The 26,445-nt window shown below is 34.9% G+C and overlaps 2 protein-coding genes across 2 annotated transcripts; one reads left to right on the forward strand and one right to left on the reverse strand.

Moving 5' to 3' along the window:
- The first annotated feature begins 221 nt into the window (after positions 1–221).
- Positions 222–6,376, forward strand: si:ch211-195b11.3. The gene is given in 4 exon segments (NM_001291900.1): positions 222–328; positions 2,585–2,607; positions 3,755–3,849; positions 5,602–6,376. Coding segments are annotated over 4 exon segments (222 nt in total). The 5' UTR covers positions 222–279; the 3' UTR covers positions 5,657–6,376.
- Positions 6,377–14,513: 8,137 nt separating this feature from the next.
- On the reverse strand, positions 14,514–26,144 carry sil1 (SIL1 nucleotide exchange factor). Its single transcript, XM_021481244.3, has 9 exons — positions 25,810–26,144; positions 23,756–23,888; positions 23,557–23,665; positions 20,326–20,428; positions 20,058–20,246; positions 19,855–19,976; positions 18,082–18,178; positions 17,457–17,621; positions 14,514–14,929 (listed from the first exon to the last, which is right to left on the reverse strand). Exons 1-9 carry the CDS (start codon positions 25,912–25,914, stop codon positions 14,561–14,563), a joined length of 1,392 nt encoding a protein of 463 aa, XP_021336919.2. The 5' UTR covers positions 25,915–26,144; the 3' UTR covers positions 14,514–14,560.
- Between the last annotated feature and the right edge of the window lie 301 nt (positions 26,145–26,445).

Consider the following 26,445-nt stretch of genomic DNA (forward strand, 5'->3'; position numbering starts at 1 on the left):
TGAAGATGTGCCTTATGTTTTTATTTGTTGACAAATGCTTTTCTACCGACATTACAAAACCACAAACAGCCTTAGTCCCAGATAGCAGATACTCTTAGTCATTGTTTGTGGTCCCATGACATGAATGTTGCCCATCAGGTTTTTTTTTCGGAGTAGGCAGAAACAATGAGAGGGAGGGGCTTGTGTTGGTTTATTTCAAAAGGTATATAACCAGAAATCCCAGACTACAAACATATCCAACACCTGCTGAGTTTCCCACTCTAAACTCGCTCAACAACCATGAAGCTCGCCATCCTGGTCTGCGTTTCTGTTGTCTTCTACCTCACTAGTGAGTATACAAATACACTGAACTATTGTGTGTTAATTATCTGAAGCAGACACCTGGTCGTGGTTTTGTTTGATATGTACGTCACTGAATACTGACGTGTCATAATGAGCATGTTTGATAGGCACACATTGTTTTGTTTAACATATAGATGGTGACTTATAAATTGTCATTTGCTTTTATAACAAAATGGATGTGAAAAGGATACGATTCAATTTACAATAAAGTTTGTTGTTTAAAGCCATAAGTAGACTATTCAGTGACCCAGACAGATCCATTTTGTTACATTTTGGATTGAATCTATATTGTTGAGATGTATGGTTTCTGTCATGGGAAGATTTAAAAATCGGTTCTTCTGAAATATGGACAGAGAGTAAGCTGGTTTTAGGAATTTATGAAGTCATATTATCAAGACTTCCTCATCCAGCCTCATTATCTGATGAGAATTTGATTAGAAGGAAATAAAATAAAGATTGTTTATTGGCATAGTTGGTTGCAGGAAGAACATTTAACACACAAAGTTCTCTACCATTTCTACCACAAGTTTTCTAGTAGAAAGTGGTTCTTTTAATTCTTTAGAAAAGTTATTGTGTGTGTGTGTGTGTGTGTGTGTGTGTGTGTGTGTGTGTGTGTGTGTGTGTGTGTGTGTGTGGAGTCATTAAGGGATTCTTTATGAAACCAAAATTGTTCTTTTATTGCTTGATAGTGGATATATTTTGTGTGGAAAAGATATTTCTTTCTCATTTTTACATACTTACACACATACACACTTGTATATATGGTTTACGAGGACTCTCTATAGGTTTTGTATATTCTCCTGTCAAAACTGCTTATATATTGCTTTACCATACCCCTACTCGTAACCCAACCTTCACATGAAGCATCAAAAGTCAAAAGACATCATTAACTTTAGTTTTTAAACGTTTTCAATTAGGCCATCTATAGGTCAACTAGGTCATACATACCCATTATATTAAACAATTTCAGTCTTATTAACCACATAAACCTGTATACACACTAGGCATGAGCTGGTATAAGATTCTGACGGTATGATAACCTTGGATGAAAATATCATGGTATTATGGTATTGTGGTTACAGATATAAAATATATATTTAAAATTTCTTGGTAAAAAACTAAAGCTTTTTTCCCCTTTGAACACAATATATTTTATTTTGAAAAACGTTTAAAACATTATGGAGCAGTAAACATGTTGGGCTAATTAATTAAAATGAATCATTGACTTCTGCAGTCTTCATTAGTTTCAAAAACACAATTAGTTCTTCACAATTTAAAACAGCATCTTTGGATATCTTTTCTGCTGGAGATACTGTTGTCATAAAAGACAAAAAAAAGCTATAGCAGAAAATGTTGGCGGTTTAAAACCTTGACTTTTCCAAACCGTGGGATACCTTGAAAACGTTTATCATCCCATGCCTATTTACGAGGACTCTCCATTTGTGTAATGTAAATTATACTGTAAAAACTGCTTATTATATTGCCTTACCGTACCCCTACCCTAAACCCCACTATCACAGGAAACATCAAAAGTCAAAAGACGCCATTAAGGCCACCTAATTCTCACTAGATTATATAGACTTAGGTTGGGGTTGGGATTAGGGTTAGTGTATGTTGACTACTAATACTCAAAGTGACCATCAAAATAAAATAATACTTATTTATTTATATATATATATATATATATATATATATATATATATATATATATATATATATATATATATATATATATATATATATATATATATAAATATATATATATAATATTTTTTTGCAGATGCACTCCCCTAAATCATCCCAATCAATCTAGATTCATTAATAACTTCCAAATAAAGGCATTCAAGTCATATGGTGAAATTGTATATTTATCGCAATACATATCGCAGATTATTATATATAAAATTATATCATTATCGTGCAGCGCTTCGATCATGTAATTATACAGTTCCGTTCTCGTAAACCACATAAACCTGTAAACACACACACACACACACACACACACAGTTGTTGAAATGACTGAAATGTTTGTTCTTGTTTGTTACAATGATAAAGGCCATAACAAAAGAAAAAAGAGAACTCCATGTAAAGTGCATTGAAGCTGTTCAAGCTAAACGGCTGAAAAGAAAGTGAAAAACCTGATTAGCAACTTTTTTTAAGTGTGTTGCTTGAAATATCAACAGGGAAATCATTACTGGTTAATTTTTATGGTAATAATATATCTTTGATTCTCTTTTCGCAGTGGTAGAAGCAGAAGCGACTTATGTAAGTTATAGTTCAACTTAATTTTATGCTGCAAATTTTTGACATTTTTGAGTGTTTTATGTCCACCAAAGCCTGCATTTATCTGATATACCATACAGTTAAAAATAAACTAATATTATCACTATTATTACTATATTTTAATAAAACATAAATCCATATATTTTTATATAAATGTTATTTATTTCTTTGATGAAAAGTTGTATTACAATAAGTTTGTTTTTTGTTGTTACTTCTCTATTCGAGTGTCACATGATCCTTTTAAAATCATATCCTGATTAGGTGCTCACTAATTATTTCATATTATTATTATTTTCAGTGTTGAAAATGGTTGTGCTGCTTAATATATTTGTTAGAATAGTTATCATTCTTTCCAAGATGCTGTCACAATCACCAGCGATCTAATTCTTGCAGATCACTGGTAAACACGTTGTTCGCTAAAGAACTACAAATCTGTCAACATATGGACTGCAAATCCTGTCATGCACCACACACTCACACCTGTTCCAGTTTCCAGTTCCTGTTCCTGCTGAAGCTGTTCAGAAATTATTACATGGACTTTAAAAGCAGAACAGACACACACCAGTTGCTGAGTTTTGAATCAACAGTATTGTGAACATTACGACACTGTTTCCTTGCCGTGGTAGACCCTTGTCTTGTTTTTTTGTTTACTCCTGTCTGACTTTTGACCATCCGCCTGTTTACTGACCTTGACTCAGGATTTCCTGTATACATCTGTTTGCCCATTTGATGACCTTTGCTTGCCTGACCGTTCTCTTGTAATAAACCTGCATTTGGATCTGCACTCTTTTGTCAGCGTCTCCATCACATAACAGACGACTCAGCCAAGAGGGGTGTGTGTGTCCTGTATTTTAAGTCCATCTAGTCAGTTCATAAGCAGCTTCCAGCCGTGAGTTTGTGTAATCAACTGAATGAGGAACAGGTGCGTGTGAGCAGTGCATGACGTGATATGTAGTCGAAGTTGAAGTCCATTAGCAGTCTACAAAGGCTGTATTTCTGGTGACCGTGACAGATACATTAATCAAAAAGAGTAACAAGTTTCTTCACTATGATTTTGTATTAATTTAATGCGTCTTAAAGGTAATGTACATACAATATAATAATGTTAAACCTCTCTGTTTGCTCATAGGAAAGTCCTATAGTTTGTACTCGTGAGTACAAACCTGTGTGTGGAGACGATGGGATAACATACTCCAATGAGTGCATGCTCCGCTGGGAAAGCAAGTACGTCAGCTTGAACATTAAGCAATGTCAAATCAACATTAGAGATAGTCGAGGCAGCAGATGTGAGAAATCCCAGGCTTGACCCTAGTTAGCTTTTAATCAATTTCTAATATTTAGCTGACAGCTGTGCAGTGTTGGGTTGTATTCATTACAAAGTAAAGTTCCTTTAATTAAATGACCTATCCACTGAAATCCCTGCTGAAAAATCCAGCTTAAACCAGCCTTGGCTGGTTGGCTGGTTTTAGCTGGTCGACCAGGCTGGTTTTAGAGGGGTTTTGGCCATTTCCAGGCTGGTTTTCAGCCATTTCCAGCCTGGTCTTAGCTGGTCAGGCTGGGAGATGACCAGCTAACACCAGCTTGACCAGCCTAGCCAGGCTGGGAGCCCAGCCCAAACCAGCTATGTCCAGCTTAAACCAGGCTGTTCAAGCTGGTTTTAGTTGGATTTAGCTGGTCATTTTCCAGCCTGACCAGCTAAGACCAGGCTGGAAATGGCTAAAAACCAGCCTGGAAATGGCCAAAACCCCTCTAAAACCAGCCTGGTCGACCAGCTAAAACCAGCCAACCAGCCTAGGCTGGTTTAAGCTGGATTTTTCAGCAAGGATGAAAGTAAGAGATTAATGTTTGTTTTTAGGTAATTTAATTACAGCTACGTATAATGTAAACCAACACTGGGAAACACCCATACATTCACACATATACACTACGGCCAATTTAGCTTATTCAGTTCACCTATATCGCTCGAACCAGCGACCTACTTGTGGTGAGGCGATCGTGCTACCCACTGCGTCACTGTGACGCCCTACAAAGTAGCTAGTTACTGTAATTAAATGACCCATCCACCGAAAAGAAAATAAAGTAAGGCATTAATGTTCATTTTTAGGTTTTAATGTGCATTTTTAGCTACATGTAATGAACTTGCCTTAAAGGGATGTTTCACCCTAAACATGAAAATTCCATCAACATTTTTTCACCCTCCAGTTACAGAGTTTCCTTTATCTGTTAAAGACAAAAGATGTTTTAAACAATGTTGGAAACCTGCACCCCTTGACTTCCATTATTAGTTGATAAGTTCATTACAACAAACTCTGAATTAATCTGCAAAATATAATCTGAATCTAAATGTTTTTCAACTACACTCGAAGAAATATTTTGCTGCTGGTTCAGACTACTTATCTATTATGAGCTGAATCAACACAATTCTTGATTCATTACACTTAAATGGATGTTTATGTTACAATAAGGTTAACTTAATTTGTGTTAGGACAACATGAAGGAATTGTGTGGAACCCAGCATTTTTTACAGTGTAAAGGTGGTTACAATTGTCAGAAAATAAGTTGATGACAATATATTATCGTATGTAAAATATTATATTATGGTGTCACTGTTTTGAAACGATTCATGTTTTGATATATCCTGTTTGGATTTTATATAATGTAGAATTTTATTAAAGCAAAAAGGCCAAGTTGCACTCAACATTAAAGTATTCAAATAATTTTTATTGTCAATATGTGTTAAAATTTATAGAGATTTTATGTATGATTGAATTAAGTAATTAAACTGACTTTTCAGACATAATCATTTAAAATATTTTAAATTATATAATATATTTAATTTATTATTTTTTTAAGTAAGTGACTTACCCAACAATGCAAATGAAAAAACAATGACAAAAGAGCAGGAGATACATACATTTTTAATTGTGTTTCTGTGCCCCTTCTAACGCATCTTCTCTTCTTCTTTTTTTATTTTAGTGCAAAGGAAGTGGTTGTCAACGTAAAGCATGAAGGAAAATGCGAGAGCTCCTAAACTGCGAGAGCTCCTAAAATGCTGTTACAACAATGGCATCCCTTCCATTTAAATGCAAGAGGAGCAACTATAGTGTGATTTTTCCGTCATGCAATAATCAGTACCATATATGTTTGGTCAGACATTGCATTGTCACCATGTAATCTGCTGCAATAAAACAGTGAAGCATTTAAAAACATTCATTTATAGCTAAAATGAAGATCAGAGGATATGTTTAAATAAATTACATTTTTTCCTTCCTTTAAAACTACTGTCCTTAAAAATTATCATTTTATAATTACATTTATATCTTTAGCTTTAGTTTTTGTTGTTGTTGTTGATCTATAGACAGTCCAGAGACTATTCTTGAGATTTTTCCCCCCAAACCATTTGGAAAATAGGCATTTTGGGTGGCAGTGTGCCAAAATGCTGCAGGTGGCCATTTTTGTAATAACAAACCCCAAGTTTGTCAAGCATTTTATCACTTAATTTTCACATTATTCGAGAACAGTTGGTTCTATCAAAATGCTTATTGCCATTCTAAACACTCTTTAATGCTGGTTATAATGGATTACCTTTGTAATCTGCAAATGTCTGTTTAGTAGATAAAACAACTAAATTACAGTTGAGAATATATCATGTATATTGCCAAAGCTTTCATGTTAAAAAGCACATATGCAGCTGTCCAGTCAATACAACTAATAACCATAAATATGCCAATAAATATCACTTTGTTCCAAACCTGTTTAAGTTTTTGTGCTCTATTTTGACAGTCCATGCCCAAAGTGCGCAATCGCTGTCAGGGTGTGTCAGAATCCACTTTTGCTAATATAAGGACGAAAAAATCCACTTTGCGCCGTGGCACATGGTCTAAAAGGGTTGAGCTTATTTTCTTAATGAGTTACAGGTGTGTTTTGAAAATAAACCAATCAGAGTCTCAACTCCCATTCCCTCAAGAGTCAGTTGCGTTGCCATAGCGCATTTGCTATTTACATGACGACTTTGTAAGTGGAAAAACTGAGCATTTCACTAGCAGGAAAACAGTTAAACAGAGCATCTGCAGTGCAGGAATGAGAGATAAGGCATCTTATAATCTACTTTCACTTTCGCGGATAGGGAAACCTTGTGCACCGATATCATTTAGCTTATAAATAATTAATTTAGTTTGTGAAGCGCAAAGATTCGTTTCTAAATTCAGTTCTAATTTCCAGCAAACTAATAAATGAACAATAATAACGAAGTGTGTTCAAAAACCTGAGTTATATCCTAAAACACCTGCTGTGCCCCCTATGGTCTAAAACCTGCAGGTGAGCAAATCTAAGCTTGTTTTTAATAAAACAAATATGAATATGCATATAATAAATCACACTGCTAATAATGATAACATTATACAAAAGCAAATTGTCATGAATAAACTGAAAAAAACTCCCGACATAAAGAAGGCCTGAAAGTATGTTTTTTTAGACCGGCTTTGTTCTGGTCTATTGAAAAATCTATTATAGTTTCTCAAAATAGCAACGCGCCAGCAGTGCGCCTCAACACGCCTTCCTTTTTGGACCAGAACGCCTATGGGCGCACATATGAGCGCAAATGCATTTGCTATTTAAACAGCGTGGCGCAAAACGTCAAAACTTGCGCCAAGCTGAAACTAGCAAACAACAATTTCGACATACCTTCTGTTAAACACAATTTTTTTGAAAAATGTTGAAAACTGGTAGCCATTGCCCTCCATATATACCTTTTCTACTTTCAATGTCAACAGCTACCGATTCCCAACATTTTTCAGTGTTAAAAAATTTAAAAATCTAAATTTACAATGCTTATTTTGCTAGCTCACATTGTTATTCTTAAACTGGTAGCCATTGACCTCCATGTACATTTTTGTCTACTTTGGATGTCAATAGCTGCATTTCCATTGTCATGCTTAAAGCAAGCAAGCAGGGCAGACTGCATTTCTACAGTCACTTCCAGAGCCTGATTGAGCCAAACCCTGGCTTCCTTGGGGCCAGCAGCCGGCTTTTTTCTGCTTTTTTCAAGGTATTCGGCAAATACCTTGGCCCAAAGCAAGCCAGCTGGGGCTTCGGGGTGGTGTGTAAGAGTTGAAATATTACAAATATTTTTGATGTCTTTGACAATTCAAAACATGAGCTGAAAACAGAGACTGGTGACTCCACAACCCAGCAGGTGGGAATGCGGGAAAAACCAGTTCCTGCTGCATTTGCATCTGAGTCTGCTGGAACTCGGCTTCATCCCCCCAACTCACACATTTGGTCATTTCAATGTTTAAATCTTCTAGATTAACCAAACTGACTTTAACTATCATGTTTGATATCATTTGAAGTGTCTCAGTGCGATTGGTACAATGGTCTCATTCTCTCAGAAATAGACAAAATCAAAACAATAAATATATAACCTCAGGCATCTTTTGAACCACTGTGAAGGGTGTGACTTTTCCACAGGCAGCACTAAGTGTGAATGCCTTTTGTTATGCACACACTCCCTTCCTTGAGGGAATTCTTGGATTATTTAAGGTAAGGTTTGAGAAAGGCTCAGGGCGATTCTGCCTAACCAGATCAGCCCATAACATGGAGCCTGCTCCATGTTATGTATATCTCAAAGTCAGGATATGCATCTTTTCATCTTGGATTTGTCTGTGATAATTTGATGTGTTGTATTGATCGTTTATGAATTGACTGATTGAATTTGGCATAATACATTTACCTGACTAATAAATTATGTTTTGAATTATTCCAACCACGTGTTATTATCACTGATAAATGTTGTTGTCCATAGCACTACAAGCCACTGTACAGGTTAGTAACGGACTAAAACATGTTAGACGGAGCAGCGTGGCACGCTATACAATGTTGTTAGAGATCCGACTAACAAATTGGCTTTAATTCAAGTATACTTGGACTGTAAAAGGCCAACTATTTAGAACAACAAAATATTGTTGAAACTACTTTAAATGTGGATATTTAGGCCTTCATCTACAAACTTATAATCCTGTGCGATTATTATTAAAATACTTTGTCTTGATTAAGTAGATAACAGATCTATGGGGACCACATAAAAATCTCCTAAATTGAGTAAGTAGGGTTCTGCCTTTTTAGGAGAGTGGTTAATCGCCTCTGTTTAATGACCAAGACTGACAAGCTTGTATTAAGAGATTGTATACCCGGCCGGTGCAAGACTCGAGATGCTATAGGAATCTGAGTAAATGAGAATAAGGTATAATAACAAATCAAAAGAATATTCAATCATAATCTAAAATAATGTGAAAGGAAACAAAATAATCTAATCAATGTTTTATAATTGGAGTCAGATAAAACAAGGATAAATATATTAATATTCTAAACCACCTCATACTAAAATTGGAGTCAGGTATGAGTTAAGTTTAATATAAATCAACATTGTGCACTGGAAAGGCCGAACATGCAGTGAACCTTCATCCACCAGTGGATACCGTCATTGGACCAACTGGCTGGACCTTACAATGTGAAGACAAAGGCGGAGTTTGCCCGAGTCTGGTAAAGATGGTGTGCCGCCATTACACAATAAATATAAGAAAAAGAAAAAACAGCTACTAGTCAGTGTAAGATATTCCATATAGCACCTAATAAGCTAGGTTTTTTTGTGCTTAAGATCACCCTCAAGTTTCCCTTTTAAATATAAAGTAGTTTCAGGAAATGGGCTAATAAAGTAGTTTTAATTTAATAAATGATATTTCTTTGCTACGGATTTCCAACATTCTTCACTGTTAAATCCACATGATTTGGATTTCGTAATTTAAACAGAATTTAAATTAGTTGTTTTGCTAGCTTACGTTGTTATTTCTAAAGTAAACAATTATTCCGTGCTGAATTAATGTAATTAATGTGCTGAGTTAATGTACTGAATTTTTGTATTTAATTTAATTTAATTTGTTAATCAAATTCGGACCCTCTGCTTCCACATTTGGAATGGTCTTCCTTACATATACAGCCGTGGATGCGCACATCACTTGTGCAACACTGTATAACAAGAATCACTATTTTGACATGACTTTGACGGTTAGGTTTAGTGTTCGGGTGGGGGAAGACTTTAATAAAATACAATTAATGGGAAATTTAATCAATAATATACATAATTCTCATGGTTAATCAGCTATACTACTGTAATAGAGAAGACTCCAGATCTGTTTTTACATTACTGAGACGGTTGGGTTTGAGAAGCCCCTGTCTGCAGCCTGTAGATCTGGATGGGGATGAATGTGGGGCGGGGCTGCACATTCAGCCACGCCCACCTGTAATTTCATTGGTTAGTGGAAACGTAATAGCGTGAATGCCCACTACGTGATGTCAGTAAACAGGAAATGCATTTACAACTTCTTAAATGTTGTTTTTATTGTTAATAAACACAAAAATACACAAAAGTGGACATTCTTGCTTAGTGTTTTATCTGTTAATTATGTTAACAGTTATGTGAATTTCATAATGGTATTTCTCCTGCTAAAAAATATTACAAAAGACTCAAAAGACTGTTTTCACAACGGTATTACTTAAGAAATGCAGTGATTTTAATTCTGATATTTTAATGGTTTATCATTTTGCTTCAAAATGCTATTGCATATTGCATATTTACAACAAATAAAGACGGAGTCTGAAAAAATAATAAATAAAAATGCAGTGTTTTAGTTCAGTTTAATTTTTTACCTTGGAATGGGAGAGTTCTCTGGAAAATTTACAATTGAAAATATTAAAATTATACTTTGATTTAAGGCTATTCAAAATATTAGCCATGTGTCCTGTTGTTTCTCTTTCAATACTGCACTGCTTTGAGTTTTATTAAGAGCAGAAATAAGCTATTATTTATTAAGGGAAGTATATGTTTGTAACCTTTTTACTTATTAATTCAGAGTATTTCATCATATAATGGATTTATTTTTACTTTGATGCTGCTATGAATATAAACGTATATTATCTGTTATATGTAAATGTTTCAGCATGAGTAAATTGTTTTATTAATTTTTTTCATATTACATGGTGTGTCATCTATGAATGCAATCAATTTCCTTATTTATTATTTACTAAACCATTAAAGTTTTGTTCAGTTTCTCCATTTGAATGAAGACAGTGCTCTGCTGCCACCTACTGGGTGGTTTAAATATCTGTTCTACATTTTAATTAATAAGTTACAAATGATTTTATAATCTAATATTACTGAATTAAAATGCAGTCTTCTTGGTTTTATTTTTGTAATATTTGTAAATACAGGGTAAATACTTTCATACCACTTTTTAACAACACTTCTGGGTCCATTTCTGCACTGTAGATCTTTAAAAAAAAAATTTTATAATGATTTTGTTTGGTTATTAAGAGTCACATACAACATTGTTATTCTATTTCATTTAATTAGAAAATTAAATACACTTAATATTATATTAATAGGGTGGCGTGGCACAAATGGACAGTTTTATTTATTACTTATCTATCAGGACACAAATTAATGAAAATAAATTTGACAATAAGTGCAGCACTCATGTAAACTTCTGAATTTTTTATTTGACAAATGCTGATAAATACATACCAACTTCATCTTCAGTAAAAACACCAACACAAAGCAATACACTCTGTTGAAAGTCCTTCTTTCTCGGTTCAAGTAAAAATCTGGCAGATGTTTTTTTTAGATGTCAGATGTCTCACCTACAGAACATCTGTGTATGCACATGCACACATGTACAAAAGGAAGACTGACAATTATAGAAAATAATAATATTAATTTAAGAGACAGCAGTTTGTAATTATTATTACCTTTAATAAACATAAAAACAATTATATTTTTTTTTACAGGGAAATTCCACTACAGAAGTAACAATCTGCTGAGCAATATATTGGGAAGTCATTTGTTGAACAGAATGCTTGCAGGACCCCCCTCTCACCATAACCAACAGACAAAGCACTTTGTCAAAGTATATGGCTCTCTGATTGATGACACCTAAAAAAATCAAGTACATATTTAAGCAAGACACAACCATAATTCAAAGTTTTAAAACTAACGGAGTACTGTAAAAACTGCTTGGCATATTCTGTACTCTTTATCATGTGTACACACACACACACACACAGCCTGCTTCTTGAATTTCTTAGTTCCGTTTTCCGCACCAAATGATTATAGCACCTTGACATGTCTTGTTTTTGTACATTTGTCAAAACAAAATGAAAGATATGGGAGGCAAAAGAACTTAAAATATTATCACTTCTCACATGCATATGTTACCAGCCTCAGACAGTGAAGTATGAGAGCCAGTAACTTAACATTTTCTCTTTATACTTTTTAAAGCAGCAATAAACATCTGTATACAATTCAACACCTTTTGTGTCTTACCACCACCATATGCCTTCATTTCACACATAAATTTATCTTAATGATACACATATATTTTAGACATGGTGAGGTATTGTACAAAGAAAAATCAGCATCACTAGAGTACAACAACATTATAAATTTGATTAAATATACAATTTATCAAAATCAACAGTCTTCGTTTTTTATATCTATATTGCGTTTAACCCTTTTAGACTACCACCATTTTGTGTTTTCTCTTTTACCCTTTAACTGCAGTGAGTAACATCAGTATAGCACAATATCCAGTTTAACCTGACAAATCCATCCAGATTTTACAGAAAATACAGTAAAAGTTATTTAACATCTTTCATTAACACATTATGTTTCTAAAGTATGATGCATTGTAAACTCTATTATTCAACTTGTAATTACATAAACTGAATTGCACATAAAGTACTCATTTTTAGAACTCAACAATCACCTTAACTGCACAACCATCATGTATGATGTTTATGAACCTCTTAGATTTCAATATAAATGAGTATTGGGTTATAAAACCGATTTTACATACCTGTAAGAAAGATGCAAGACACACAGATTAGGATCTGCTGCGTTCTGGCGCTTTCTTTAATAGCTTTGCCCTTTGACCAGAACATAACTTCCTCATTGCGCTAGTGTAATGCGCCCTCTACAGGCATCTTGCCGAACACACTTCAGTTTATGTAACAGAACACAAGTATTATTGAGGTCTTTTTAAATATAAAACTAAAAGAAAGATTTTTAAAAAATAATTTGGGGTGCACTATTTTTGCTTAAAATTTTATATTTTACAGTTACATTTACAGTCTATCACACATATGTGAGGGGTGTAAGGTCTGTCTTCACATGAACAATTGACTGAAACTATCACACCTTTCACAAAGTGAAATTAAAAAGACTGTACAATGTTTAGGGTAAAAAAATAGAGACAAACTGCCTGAAATGTTTTATTTTATCAAAATATTATGGGCCAACTTTTTGGAACTAAATTGAACTAGTTTTGAGCACAAATCCAAAAGGTTACCAAAATGCCTAATGTATCAATATGATATTTAATAAATTTATAAAAACATGTATATGGTATAAAAATGGATCTTTATAGTATTAATAAACATCTCAGTTCCAAAAAATGTGAATATTCTGAATATTTGTTCATGTGTCAGTTTAAACCAGGGTTAAGAATCATTATAATCAAATATATAAAATTTATATAGGGGAATTTTTTAATCAAAATATTATTTTCTATTTTGTCTGAAACATATTCAGTAGGCCCACACTGAATCCATATTCCATATTTACTCAGTTTTTAAATTCATTTCACTAATATTAACAACGGATAACCGAGCAACGGATCAATCAAAAGGTCAACGAAGAGGGAGGAGTGGTATAATTTTGTATTCAATAAAATACAATTGTATATTCATATAAAATGCATGATAAACATTTTTTTTCAACCAAAAATATGCATTTATTTTGTTTAATATGTATAATAACATGCATAATTTCAAAAATAGTTTTGGCACAATGGCGCCCCCCCCCCATGTGTGGCGCCCCTATGCGCCACATACACTGCATACCCCCTTTTTGCGCCACTTCATGCCACAAAGAAAAATATATATTTTTTATCTTTGATATCAATAAACTTCATGTGATGGACTGTGTTGCTCAAAACTCTTTAAAGTTTACATTATTTTTTTAAGTGAATAAGACCGCCAACTGTACGATCAACCTGGAAAACGCCAACCCTAACACAGAAAACATTTTTTTAAAGGCTTTAAAACTTCATATCTCCTTAAAGGCCTTTAATTAAATAAATTACACATAATACGTAGCCCGTGAGGTGTACTGCACTATAATTTAACCATTTAGGCTACATGACAGAAGACGTGTACTTACCATGCAGAGATGAAAACCGGAATCGAAAGCATACATTACATCAACGTCAATATGTTTCCGTGAACCAATGAAAGACTTGTAGGCGGAGCGACATGTTCAGTCCTGCCCACTTATGGGCGGGGCTGAATATGCAGCCCCGCCCCGTATTCAGCCCCGCCCCGATCTGCGGGCTGCAGACGGGTGTACTTGTTGGGTTTAGGGTTGAGGTGGGGGTAGATGCCCTTGTAAACACTCACTCCAACGGGTTCGCATGGCTCTCGGTCCCACTCAAAATGATCCCAGCAACCAAGCCAACCAATTTTTTGAGAGGACAGCGTTGGCTATAAATCAGCCTTTACTCTTCCTACAGAGGTAAAATATGTATTCAGAAGATCTTTCCAACAATATATAGTATGTCATGATTGGATTAGGATTTAATTTTGATATAGTGAAGTAAACCCAAGCGTGCCGCAATCGGAGCATTCACAGTTAAGCGAGTAAAAAGACAACAAGTAACTCATAAAGGTTTGGAGCCACTTCTTGAATAAACAAGTGAATGTTTTGGGTGATTCCTTCCCATTTTAAAAATTAGAAAATAGAATTTAGACAATCCTCTTTTAGTAGAGCCAAGCAAATCCTTCATTCACAACTCAATCGTTTTATTAGTTCTTCAAAAGTCTCATCTTACACCTGTCGCATTTTTACCACCATAGAGTCCACAAGTGTCAGAATCTCTCCGAAATAACCGTCCTCCTCTCCTACGTCCTGCTCTGTGAGCACCAGCTCCTGGTACTGTTTTTGCAGTTCACTCAGAGAGGCTGTTAATCCGGCGTTCTGCTTAAACTGAGTCTGACACTGAGCCATCATGGCAAGAAGAGTGCGCAGAGCTTTCTCTCTCCAGTCGTGCTCGGGTGACTCTAAAAGCTCAGGCACCAGACGGCACCAGCCCTGCTCCACCAGCACCGGCAGAAGCGACACTTCAGCATACTGACGCAAACGCTCCTGGTGAGAGGAATCTGGGATAATGTCCAGTCCCACCTGCGAAATCAGCTCCTGCAACACAAAGAACAGGGAAATGAGCTCAACATTAGAGCCGGGTTATGCAATGGGATCAAGAAAAAGGTTGCAACATCCTAAAACCCAAGTGAGGAAAGTCTGAACAGTGAGATATAAATATAGAAGACCAAAACAATTCAAATAAAAAAATGTCTTTGGGATTAAACAAGAACTGTCACGATAAACATAAATAATCAAAGTTTACTGAGATAAACAATATTATTGTCATTTTAAGATCATTTTAACAGTATAATCGAAGCATTAAGCAATTGCGCTCTTCCAAAGAACACATAATATTTTATTCTTAAGAATATTTGATTTAATTATAGTCATTTTAACTAATAAATAATTGGACATTAGAATCAGAATGTGAAAATGTAAACACTAAACTAATAAATGTTGACAAAAAAAGTGCAAGGTAAAAAGTAACAGAGGCTGCGATATCAGCTACAAGATCTATGTTCAGTTGTCAGACACCCACATGAAAATATACTATAGTAATTTATAGTAAACACTAGAGTGTTTTTTAACCATAGTGACACAGACACCTCCAAAGGGGACAGAGAGGCTGTGCGATCGTTGCTAGAATTAGTTTTTATGTATGAGCAATATACACTTACCGGCCACTTTTTTAGGTACACCTGTCTAACTGCTCGTTAATGCAAATTTCTAGGCATGCAGACATGGTTAAGCAGATCTGCTGCAGTTCAAACTGAGCATAAGAATGGGGAAAACAGGTTATTTAAGTGACTTTGAACATAGCATGGTTGTAAGTGCCAGACGGGCTGGTCTGAGTATTTCAGAAACAGCTGATCTACGGGGATTTTAATGTACAACCACCTGTAGGGTTTACAGAGAATGGTCCAAAACAAAGAAAATATCCAGTTCAGTGGGCACTAATGCCTTGTTGATGCAAGAGGAGAATAATCAGACTGGTTTGAGGGGATAGAAAGATAGCAGTAACTCAAATAACCACTCGTTACAACCGAGGAATGCAGAAGAGCAACTCTGAATGCACAACTTGCCCAACCTTGAGGCGGATGGGCTACAGCAGCAGAAGACCACACCGGGTGCCACTCCTCTCAGAAAAGAGCAGAAAACTGAGGCTATAATTCACACAGGCTCACCAAAATTCGACAACAGAAGATTGGAGAAACGTTGCCTGGTCTGATGAGTCTCGATTTCTGCTGCAACATTCGGATGGTAGGGTCAGAATGTGGCTTCAACAACATGAATGCATGGATTTAAGACCATAAGTTCTGTTGGAAAGAAAGAGGGTCCAACCTGGTACTAGTTCGAAGTACCTAATAAAGTGGCCGGAGGGTGTATATTGCATCATCAAAAATGATTGAGGTCATGTCCATGTGTTGTGAAGCAAGTCGATATATTTATTACTGTGACAGGCCAGATTAAATCAAATTGTAATTCAGTTTATTTTTCATCTTTTGGTAAAAACAGCTTTCCACAGTTATCATGTTGATCTGAAAATGTCTACTCTTCATGTTGTATTTGTGTCTTATGCACACTATATATATTTGATGTTCATGCATTTAAATGATCAGAACTGAAAACACTACGATTGTAAAATTATAGAAAAATATAAATGACTTTTAATGGTGGTACGGTGGTGCAGTGGGCAGCGCTGTCGCCTCATAGTCAGAATGTTTCTGGTTCAATCCTTGGCTGGGTCATTTTGGTGTGGAGTTTGCATGCGCTCCCCGTGTTGGCGTGGGTTTCCTCTGGATGCTCCGGTTTCCCCCACAGACCAAAGACATGAGGTATAGATGAATTGGGTAGGCTAAATTGTCCATAATGTATGTGTGTGAATGAGAGTGTATGGGTGTTTCCCAGTGATAGGTTGCATCTGGAAGGGCATCCGCTGCAGCAACCCCGGATTAATAAAGGGACTAAGGGACTAAATTCCTATGATATCAAAGCAAAATGATCGTATAATAGATCAGAGATAATATAAGAAATATTTGAATTAGGCACTGAATATTTCAATATTTTATTTTATTAAATATTTTGGTGCTTAAAGGGATAGTTCACCCCAAAAATAAATCTGTACTCACTATTTATTCTCCCTTAAGTGGTACCAACCCTTCCCTCCACTGAATACAAAAGAAGATATTTAGTAAAATGTTGGATACCATAAGGCAATGTCATCTATACTAGGAAACAAATACTAACAAAAGTCAATGGCTGCTGATTTCCAGTTTTTTAAATATATATTTTCTGTTCATGAGAAGAAAGAAGCTCAAATATAACTGAAAGGCGAGTAAAAGATAACAGAATTTTCCTTTTTTTTGGTGAACTTTCCCTTTAAATATTTAATAAACTCATAATACCTTCTTATAATTCTCTTAAAAAACAGAATGTCATTTTTTGTAGTATTGTTAAAGTCTTTACTGTCATTTTAAAGCACTGTAATGCATCCCTGATGATCCCTTCCAAAAAAAAAAAAAAAAAAAAAACATTAGCATGGCAGTGCATCAATTATTTAGGCTTGCAAACAAACATTAACCTTCTCGATGATCATATCGTAGAGAACTGTGATGATTCTGACTCGCATGGCCTCGGCTCCTGGTGTCTGAAACAGTTCACTGAGCACCTGCACACCACCCAGCTTCAGAAAGTGACTTTGAGCAAACGGGAAGTGACGCAGTAGTGAAGCCACAGCAAACAACACCTGTAGTAGAGCAGAATTAATTCATCTACATTGACACATTATCCATGTTACAGACTAGGAATGGGACAGTTCATGAAAAAAAAAATACACAAACATATTTAACACACATCTGAGTCTTAACTGAAAGTACACAAACGTAGAGGATTTTTGACAGCAGCCAAAATTAACACCCTGCCATCATTACTATCAACAACAAAAGACTAAATAAAAACTTTAAGACTGAAATCAGAATACACTGGGCCTTAAGAGTAACTGTTTTTACTGTACTGTGAACGGTAGAGTATGAGGCTATGCATTTTATGCTGATTCATGGTATTTCTTAATGGTACTTAAGAGTTACAATGTTAAATGAATCAAACAGAAAACCATGATATGAATCTACAATTTTGTGAGCCATCCCACCCCTATTACAGCCAATTTACTGTCTTATTAGACGATAATGCTTTCTGGTTTGTTGTACCTTTTTCTTGACTGTCATTGGTCTCTGAGTGGCAAGCAATGTCAGCAGCTTCTGTAATGCACCGCCTTCTACTGCCTCAACCTGCACTGAAGGATTACTAGAAAAACAATACACACCACAGAAGGAATTACATAAGAGGAAAGGTGCAGTAGCATCCACTATATTGCATTGTTGACTATATAGTGAAGCAATTAATCAAGCACAGCTCACAAAAACAGATTCTTTTCATTATTGTTTCTACTTGCTATAAACTTGCTTTCTCATTACCCTTATCACAGCTCAGTGCTGTTTCTTTTTTTCTTTTTATTTGCATTTTACTCAATAACACAACAATTTCAAAGAGATAGTAATTATAAATATTTTGTTCTCATAAAATATAATCTAATGTTTTATTGTGCCTCTCAAAGTGCCGGCTTGCCAGACAGACTTACATGTTATAAATCAGGGGTCCTAAACTGGTTTGGCCATGGGACCCACATTTTTACATGGTCATCAAGCCGTGACCCAAATTTTTAGGAACTAGAATACAATTTTAGGAATTATACTTAATTTGTATTTATTTGTTCACATAAACAAATAGTGACAGAAACATCATAAGAAAATCCCCAAGACTTACAAATAAACAATATTTTATTGCTGTCATTTAACAAAATTTATCAAATTATAGAAATATTACAGAGTAAAAACAACAAATACTGTTAATAATAAACTGTTAATAAAACATGTTTTCTGGTTTCTAATTGTTATTTTAATTTAGAAGGTTGCATGCTCTCTAATGAGAGCACCTCACTACATATGACATTGAGGCTTTAAGTCTTTTTTGTCGTCAATATATCCATACTGTACATATTCAGTCGTACTTGCGCTTCGACATATTTGTTGCAATAATTAAATGAAATTTCACATGTCAAACGGTAGGGTTGTCGCGCACACATTTCAAAATAAAAGTCTGGCATAAGCAAAATAAGTAAAAAATTTAACTTTTGTTGTTTTCTTTGATCACACACTCTGCAACCCACTGAAAATGTTCCCGCGACCCCAAGAGAGACACTGTTATAAATCACCAACAACCACAATTTCAGCTAAAAATCTACTTTGTTGCTTAACTAAATTAAAAAAAAATCTTGGAAGGTCTGATGGGGATATTTTGAAGGAAAATTCTGAATGGACTTTTTTTTAATAAATAATATAATCTTGTGAGACTTTTTAACTTTAACTCAATAACACCATTACACCAACCTATATTTTCATGTAAATGTACTCACTGATAGGCAGTGTGGCGCAGCTTAACCTATTTTTGGCTCATATTTTTGGCCGTTTTTCTGTTTTGCCAAAAACCAAAATTGCCTTGTGCATCCCTAGTTTTCATTAAAACTAGGGGCTCTCTAACAAAGCTGGTTTCTGGTGAACTACTGGAAGTCTGAATTGGGAAATCTTACGCTGTCACACTGAATCGATGTGATAAAGACACCAATTTACAGTTGAAGTCAGAATTATTAGTCCCCCTGAATTATTAGCCCCCTGTTTATTTTTTTTCCCCAATTCCTGCTTAACGGAGAAATTTTTTTCAACACATTTCTGAACATAATAGTTTTAATATCTCATTTCTAATAACTGATTTATTTGATCTTTGCCATGATGACAGTAAATAATATTTTACTAGATATTTTTCAAGACACTTCCATACAGCTTAAAGTGACAGTTAAGGGCTTAACTAGGTTAATTAGGCTAATAATTCTGACTTCAACTGTATATAGAGAGAATGTTACTTGCCTGGAAACAGCAGATCCGAGCACAAACGCAGCGCACTCCTGGAGACGAACATCTGTACTATTTAAATATCTGATGACCAGACTCATTCCTCCCATGGACACCAAATTCTGGGCATTATCAACCTACACAATCAATTAAAAAAGGATTCAGTGACTTCATTTCAGGATTATTTGGATTCATAATAAGAACAACTGAAGCTTTACCTGGTGCACGAGATACTCCAAGTCTAGAAGAGCTGCGACTTTCTCTTCGGTTGTGCTGTTTGTATTATTGAACTGGTCTAAAAGCCTCCTCATAACCTGAATATCCGTTTCCACAAGCATGTCCAGAGCCTCCATGTCTTTTTTCAGCTCATCCATTGGCCGAAATTTTGCTCTCACTGCATCTTCCTCCTATAAATCACACACAATTTAACCAAAACTCGAAACGCAACAAAAACAAATGGTTGGAGATGAACTGAAAGGATCTTACTTGTTGATCTACAGGGTCGTCCGCTCCTTTTTTAAACTTTTTCAGAGCCTTTTTCAACTCCTCGGCTGTAAATGAATGGCTGTCCATGTTCATCATACCTTGTCTTAACCACAGAGGAAAAACTATTTACTTCATGATACAGGTCTAAGAGGAGTCATCCAATTTGAATCTGCATTTTATACACACAGCAAGCATATTAAAGGCAAGTACAATTCACTAAATGCCTTCTTTTAAAAGAGACAAACATTTATCTGTGATCCAAAACATTCAATATTAAAATTTAAGATTTTGAAATTTGATTAACAGTGTTTAAAATGAATTTCACTACTGCATGAATGCACTTTATTGCCAAACATTTCCTTTAAAATACAAAAATTGATATGCAAAAATGATTAACTGAAGTATAATTCCCATGAAAACTGCTATAACTGTCATTAAGTCATTCAGTATAATGGTCTGGACTTATTGGAAATATTTAGAACTTATAATGTAAACACATAAAGAATAGGTAATTATATAAAAAAAAAAACATATATTTGTTTTCTTCATCATGTGTTGATTGTGATATATTAAAATGACTGTGGATTATTGTTTTTCATAAGTGTTGAAATAACCAGTGGATTTTTGTCCAAAATATGAAGCTATATTCATCTAAAAAAAGTATGTGACACTATCAACAGAGGCAGATTTAGTGATTTGGGAGCCATAAGCAATTTCAGGTACGGGGCCCTAACTTTAGCACAGTAGCAGACTCCAAAATGAGAGCAGATTTAGAGTTCCACATTAGGTGGTTATTAATTAGCAAATATTGTAAATATTATGAATGTGAACATTAGGTGAGCAAGTTATATTTCAACCCTGTGTCCTAACAATACGCTACGTGATGAGATTTGCAGTGACAAGCAATTTGGCTGATTGCATTAGACGAAGCACGACATAAATTTAAATACAGCCATTCAGAAGCACAGAATAGTGCACTTACTGCTCTCCAACGAAATGGTAAGGTTTATAATCTAAGTAATGCATATGAAACCTCTTTAAAATTATTATATGTAGATGCTGAATCACTGATGTGTATTGATTTATAACTGAGTCACAGTTCTAAAGGTCAATTTCAGACAGTTTATTTTATTTTCAAGATCTGAAGTGAACTGTCTGCTGCCGCTTTCAGTAGTATGGCAAAAAATATCTTGTAAAAATGGCATTCAAACTCACATTTTTAGCATTTAACACTGAATAAAGCACATGAGGTCTACCCGGGGTGATCATTGTCATAGTTTTCTGTTGTTCAGCTGCAAGAAATAGAAGCCATTTCTAATAAATAATATTATTCCTTTGAAATCAGCCTTTAGGCTCGATCGTCAATCTGGCAACCTGCAACTTGCATTTGCTTTGATCCAGGAATGTAATTCCTATTTCAACCATACTGCACTTTTAAGTGGAACCTTTATCTTCTTATTGTAAAATTAAATATAATAAATTCACAAATAAAAACCAAGTTCACAAACTAACTACGTACAGCTAAAAAGCTATATTTGTGATAAGAGTTTAGTATTTGCAAGTACAGTATGGAAGAAACGCTCCACTATTCATGGGGGCCCTCAGTTTTAAAAAGAAGTAATAACGTTAAAATCTTAATGGTTAAAGACAGATTTTACAACATTTATTAATTTTCCTCCGGTTTAGACTCTGATTTTATCAGAGGTCACCACAGCAGAATGAACCACCAACTATTGCAGCATTTGTTTTACGCAGTGGATGCCCTTTCAATCGCAATCCAGTACTAGGAAACATACATACACTCTAACATACTCATACTCTGTGGCCAATTAAGTTTACCCAATTCACCTATAGCGCATGTCTTTGGACTTGTGGAAGAAACCGGAGCACCCGGAGGAAACCCACACCAACACAGGGAGAACATGCAAACTTTATACAGAAATGCAAACTGGTCTAGCTGGAACTCGAATGATGGATTTGGATTTCTGCCCTCCAATCAAGTCTCATCATGGATCAACGTTTATCCTTTTTTGCATGTCCTGTTTCTCATTATCTTTATTAAATATGATTGATTATTTAAATGAGTATTTGACTTTGAAATTATTTTAACTAATGAATAAGTTAAACACACTGCTTTATGTAAGAATGTTCAGTGCAGTTGCCTGTCTATGTGTAACTTTTTCAGGAGCCACCAAACTAGGTCAGAGGTCAGGGAGACCTTGAGTGGATCTGAGGGCTGAGGACTGGAATCAACTGTTTCTATTGTTATTTCTAGTAGTTATTACTATCTAAAATGTCTAAAGTGATTTTGCTATTTTTACGGTTGATTCTTTTAAAGTGATTCTACTTTTTATTCAAGATAGACTTTGTTGTTTTTACCGGTATTTAACCAGTTTTGATAAAAACGTCTGAGAGTACACTCAGCCTTGGATAAGAAACAGATTATACTTTGTGTGTTCTATTTGATTGTTGATCCGTTTCACAGGTCTGGAGTCAGCTCTAATCAGTCTAAGGGATGTCTGACGTTTATGCTGAAGATATTGTTCAGAATATACGCACGAACCCCACGTGGAAATGTTCCTAGTCTATCTTTGTTTTAAACAATCAGATTAGAACACTTATATGTATGATGCAGTTAATGACGTTATGTGAGAGTATAATTGTTATTGATTGGTGATTGTAAGCAGAGCGGCCTAGGAACTCATTGCGAGTGTTGAAGCTGGCTTCTGTGGATGAAACTGCAAACTATCTTCAGTAAACTTGATTTACTTATTGAAATCTCTGACTCTGGCTCTTCTTCATCTGACAGACTGGTCATTCTTTGGGTTAAACTGTATACCATCCCTACACGAACCAGCAACCTTCTTGCTGTGTGACGACAGAGCTAAGCACTGAGCCACCATGCCACCAAATTTTACAACATATGATAAAAAATGTAGCTATATGAATAATATAGGCATGTTGTTTGGGGCCTCCAACTCACTGGGGCCCTTGGGGCTGCTTACCTCACATATTGGTTAAGTTCACCCCTGATTACATAAGTTCTATGTCTTAATAATGTATAATATCCTTCAGTAAAAGGCTGAAAATTTTTTATTCTTAAATGAATTTATGTTGTGAATGATTGTGCTTAACTTAAAGCTCACCATTTAAATCTGAAAAAAATATAATAAAATAAATAGAACCTTTATTACACAGTTATTATGTTAATACACTCTTTGATCCCTTTACCTGTTTCCATCCTTCCAGTATTTAAAACCTTCCTCCTCTCCCATCTTGACCTCCCTTTGTCCGGTCTGGAGATTGAGTCTGACATGAGAGCCTGCTGGAACCGCTTGACCTACATTGATTACATGTAATGTAGAATTGAGCTGTTCATCAACTGTTTGTTCAGACTAAAACACGGCAGTCAGCATGGGAATAAACTCACCTGGTCTGAGAGTTTGCCACTTGTCTGTGGGTCTGAAAACCTCCAGATCTTCAGGATCTTCATCCTCTAAATGCGTCTCTTCAGCGTTGTTGAGATCATCAGAGTCTTCTTTGATCAACAGAGCTGTTGGTGACTGTGTAAACAGAACAAATCGAATATTACTTTAACCCTTCAATTGCTCGCTCTGCCAAATGGTTGACTATATTTTGATAGTTTTAAATAATGGCGGTTAAAGTCATTTACGGGATGACAGAAAAATCAGACAATCATAATCCTGTTGCACTACTACACTTGATTTTGATTGAATTGTTATAAAAAGAGAAAGAAAACATGTTAAACGAGAATCTGAAATATTTTTATGGCATACTTTAATAAATTACATTTTTTTTTAATGTTTTATTTTAATTATGTTTTCAAATAAATTACACTTACACAAATTACATAAGAAATTACACTTACACTTCATATTGTCAGATTTTATCACAGTATTTGTATTATATCCAGTATATTTTTACCATATACTTACATATCAATCGTTTGGTAGAGGTTGCGATTTTAGAAATTATGGGATGTGTTGAAAGAAAATTCATTGAGTGTGTTAACTAGCGCCATTAGGAGTTAAGAAATGCAATCCAAAAATGTTTGTCTTGGTGGGGTAGCAGTTGATAAAGTACAGAAAAATGTCTAAATTGTGGAGATTCACATATATACAGGGTTCATACACATTTGTACTACTAAAATTCTTTTAGACTTTTCCAAATGTTCATGATCTTGTTTGTACGTGGTAAATTAGAAAAAAAGCACATTCAAATTTATTACAGCATATCAATAAATCTGTGACAATCCATGTGGATTATGTTTATTTTTATAACTGTAAAATAGTTTTTACAAAGTATCTTGCTGTGTGTGGCTTGTGTTTTCACAAGACTTAAGATTAGTACAAATTAGCCGCAGTATCTCACCTCTGCAGTTAGATATTGTTTCTGGACACGACACTCAAAATGCATCTTGAACTGCGGTGAAAGCGAGTGAATGAAAGGTGAAGCTAAAATTGCTTTTGATTTTTTAAGTTATTGCTTTTTGTACCCATTTTAATTTTTTTAGAGTTCATCTCAAATATATTCAAGTACACAGATAATAGTTAAACACATTTTCATGACTTTTCCAAAACATGTTGGGTTTATTTGTTTTTCCAAAACTTTTCCAGGTCTGGAAAATGCCTTTTTGAAATTTCATGACTTTTCCAGGTTTTCTAGGACCGTATGAACCCTGTATATAATAAAAGAGAAAAAAATACAAGATAAAAAACTAAAGTCAGAGGTAAAATTATATAAGATAAAAATGTTATGCCTATTAAAGATAAAAATTGAATAAAATTATTGTAAATTAGAAAAATAGTCCACTTCTACCCAAAAATGTACACTTGTGGATGAAAATTCTGTCTATTATAATAAAAAAAAATAATAATAATGTACTGAATACAAGATGAGTCGACACAGTGGCTCAGTGGTTAGCACTGTTGCCTCACAGCAAGAGTGCTGGTTCGAGTCCCAGCTAAGTGAGTTGGAATTTCTGTGTGGAGTTTGCATGTTCTCCCTGTGTTGGCGTGGCTTTCCTCCGGGTGCCCCGGTTTCCCCAAAAGTCCAAACACATGCGCTATAGGTTAATTTAATAAATTAAATGGTCCATAGTCTATGAGTGTGAATGAGTGTGTATGAGAGTTTCCTAGTACTGGGTTACAGCTATAAGAGCATCCACTGTGTAAAACATATGCTGGAATAGTTGGCGCTTCATTCTGCTGTGGCGACCCCTGATTGATGACTAAGCCAAAAGAAAATTAATGAACACAAGGTTTCGAATTGTTATAAATGAAAATGATTTCAAAATTAATTAAACAAATTTCAACAGTTGTCTTATTTCTTGAGACAGGTATATAGCCTAGCCCATGAAGCTTAACACAAAAACACACACAGATAAAAGGATACAGAATGGTTTCTTCCATGTAATATAATAATAAATATTAAAATATGGTACATCCAAGCAGCTGATCTCACCTTCACATCGTGGGCAAATATAAGATGAAGACTCAACAGCCAGAAAGTGACAGTCAGTCCAAATCTGACTCTCCACTTGTTTGCCATTACACGACTTGTCAACATTATCTTAATTTATATAAACGCAAAATATGTGTAAATAAGACAATATCAGGCTTATCCATTTCCAGAAGACCAACCGATCCTAAAATCCATCCCCGCACTGGCGATTTACGGTTGCTGTTTTACTCTTTCCTGAATTTTGCCCGTTTTACATTAAAACATCTGCATGTGTTGTTTAATATGTTAACGTGCTGAGTTTTGCGGTTGTGTAGTAATAGAAACCACTAGACACAACCATGAGCACTTCCGCAGTCCGATTGAAACACATACGTGAACCAATCACCTGAAAGCAAGTCTGCATTTTAGGTGAACGTCATTCATACTGAGTGCGGTGATTGGCTGCATGAAACATACACGTTTCCTGACGCAACCCTACTGAAAGTTAGTCAAATACTAAAATAATTTTTGTTGACAAATTATTTATTAATCGTGCTTCCCCTGACAAGTATTAAGAAATAAATCACACACTGGATATAAATACTAATAAATATTTAAGAACGGCATATCTTATATTTCCCAAGGCAAAGTAAATAA

Source organism: Danio rerio, chromosome 14 (genome assembly GCF_049306965.1).
Source record: "Danio rerio strain Tuebingen ecotype United States chromosome 14, GRCz12tu, whole genome shotgun sequence".
Taxonomy (NCBI): domain Eukaryota; kingdom Metazoa; phylum Chordata; class Actinopteri; order Cypriniformes; family Danionidae; genus Danio; species Danio rerio.

Bases quoted from the DNA above. Each gene is read 5' to 3' on its own strand.
- sil1 (XM_021481244.3), bottom strand. From the start codon at position 25,914: ATGTTGACAAGTCGTGTAATGGCAAACAAGTGGAGAGTCAGATTTGGA. The intron at 19,977-20,057 runs GTAAAGCTTCAG...TTGATTGTGTAG, and splicing joins TGGAGTATCTCGTGCACCAG to GTTGATAATGCCCAGAATTT. The intron at 14,930-17,456 runs GTTAATGTTTGT...TTTGTGTTGCAG, and splicing joins ACGATATGATCATCGAGAAG to GAGCTGATTTCGCAGGTGGG.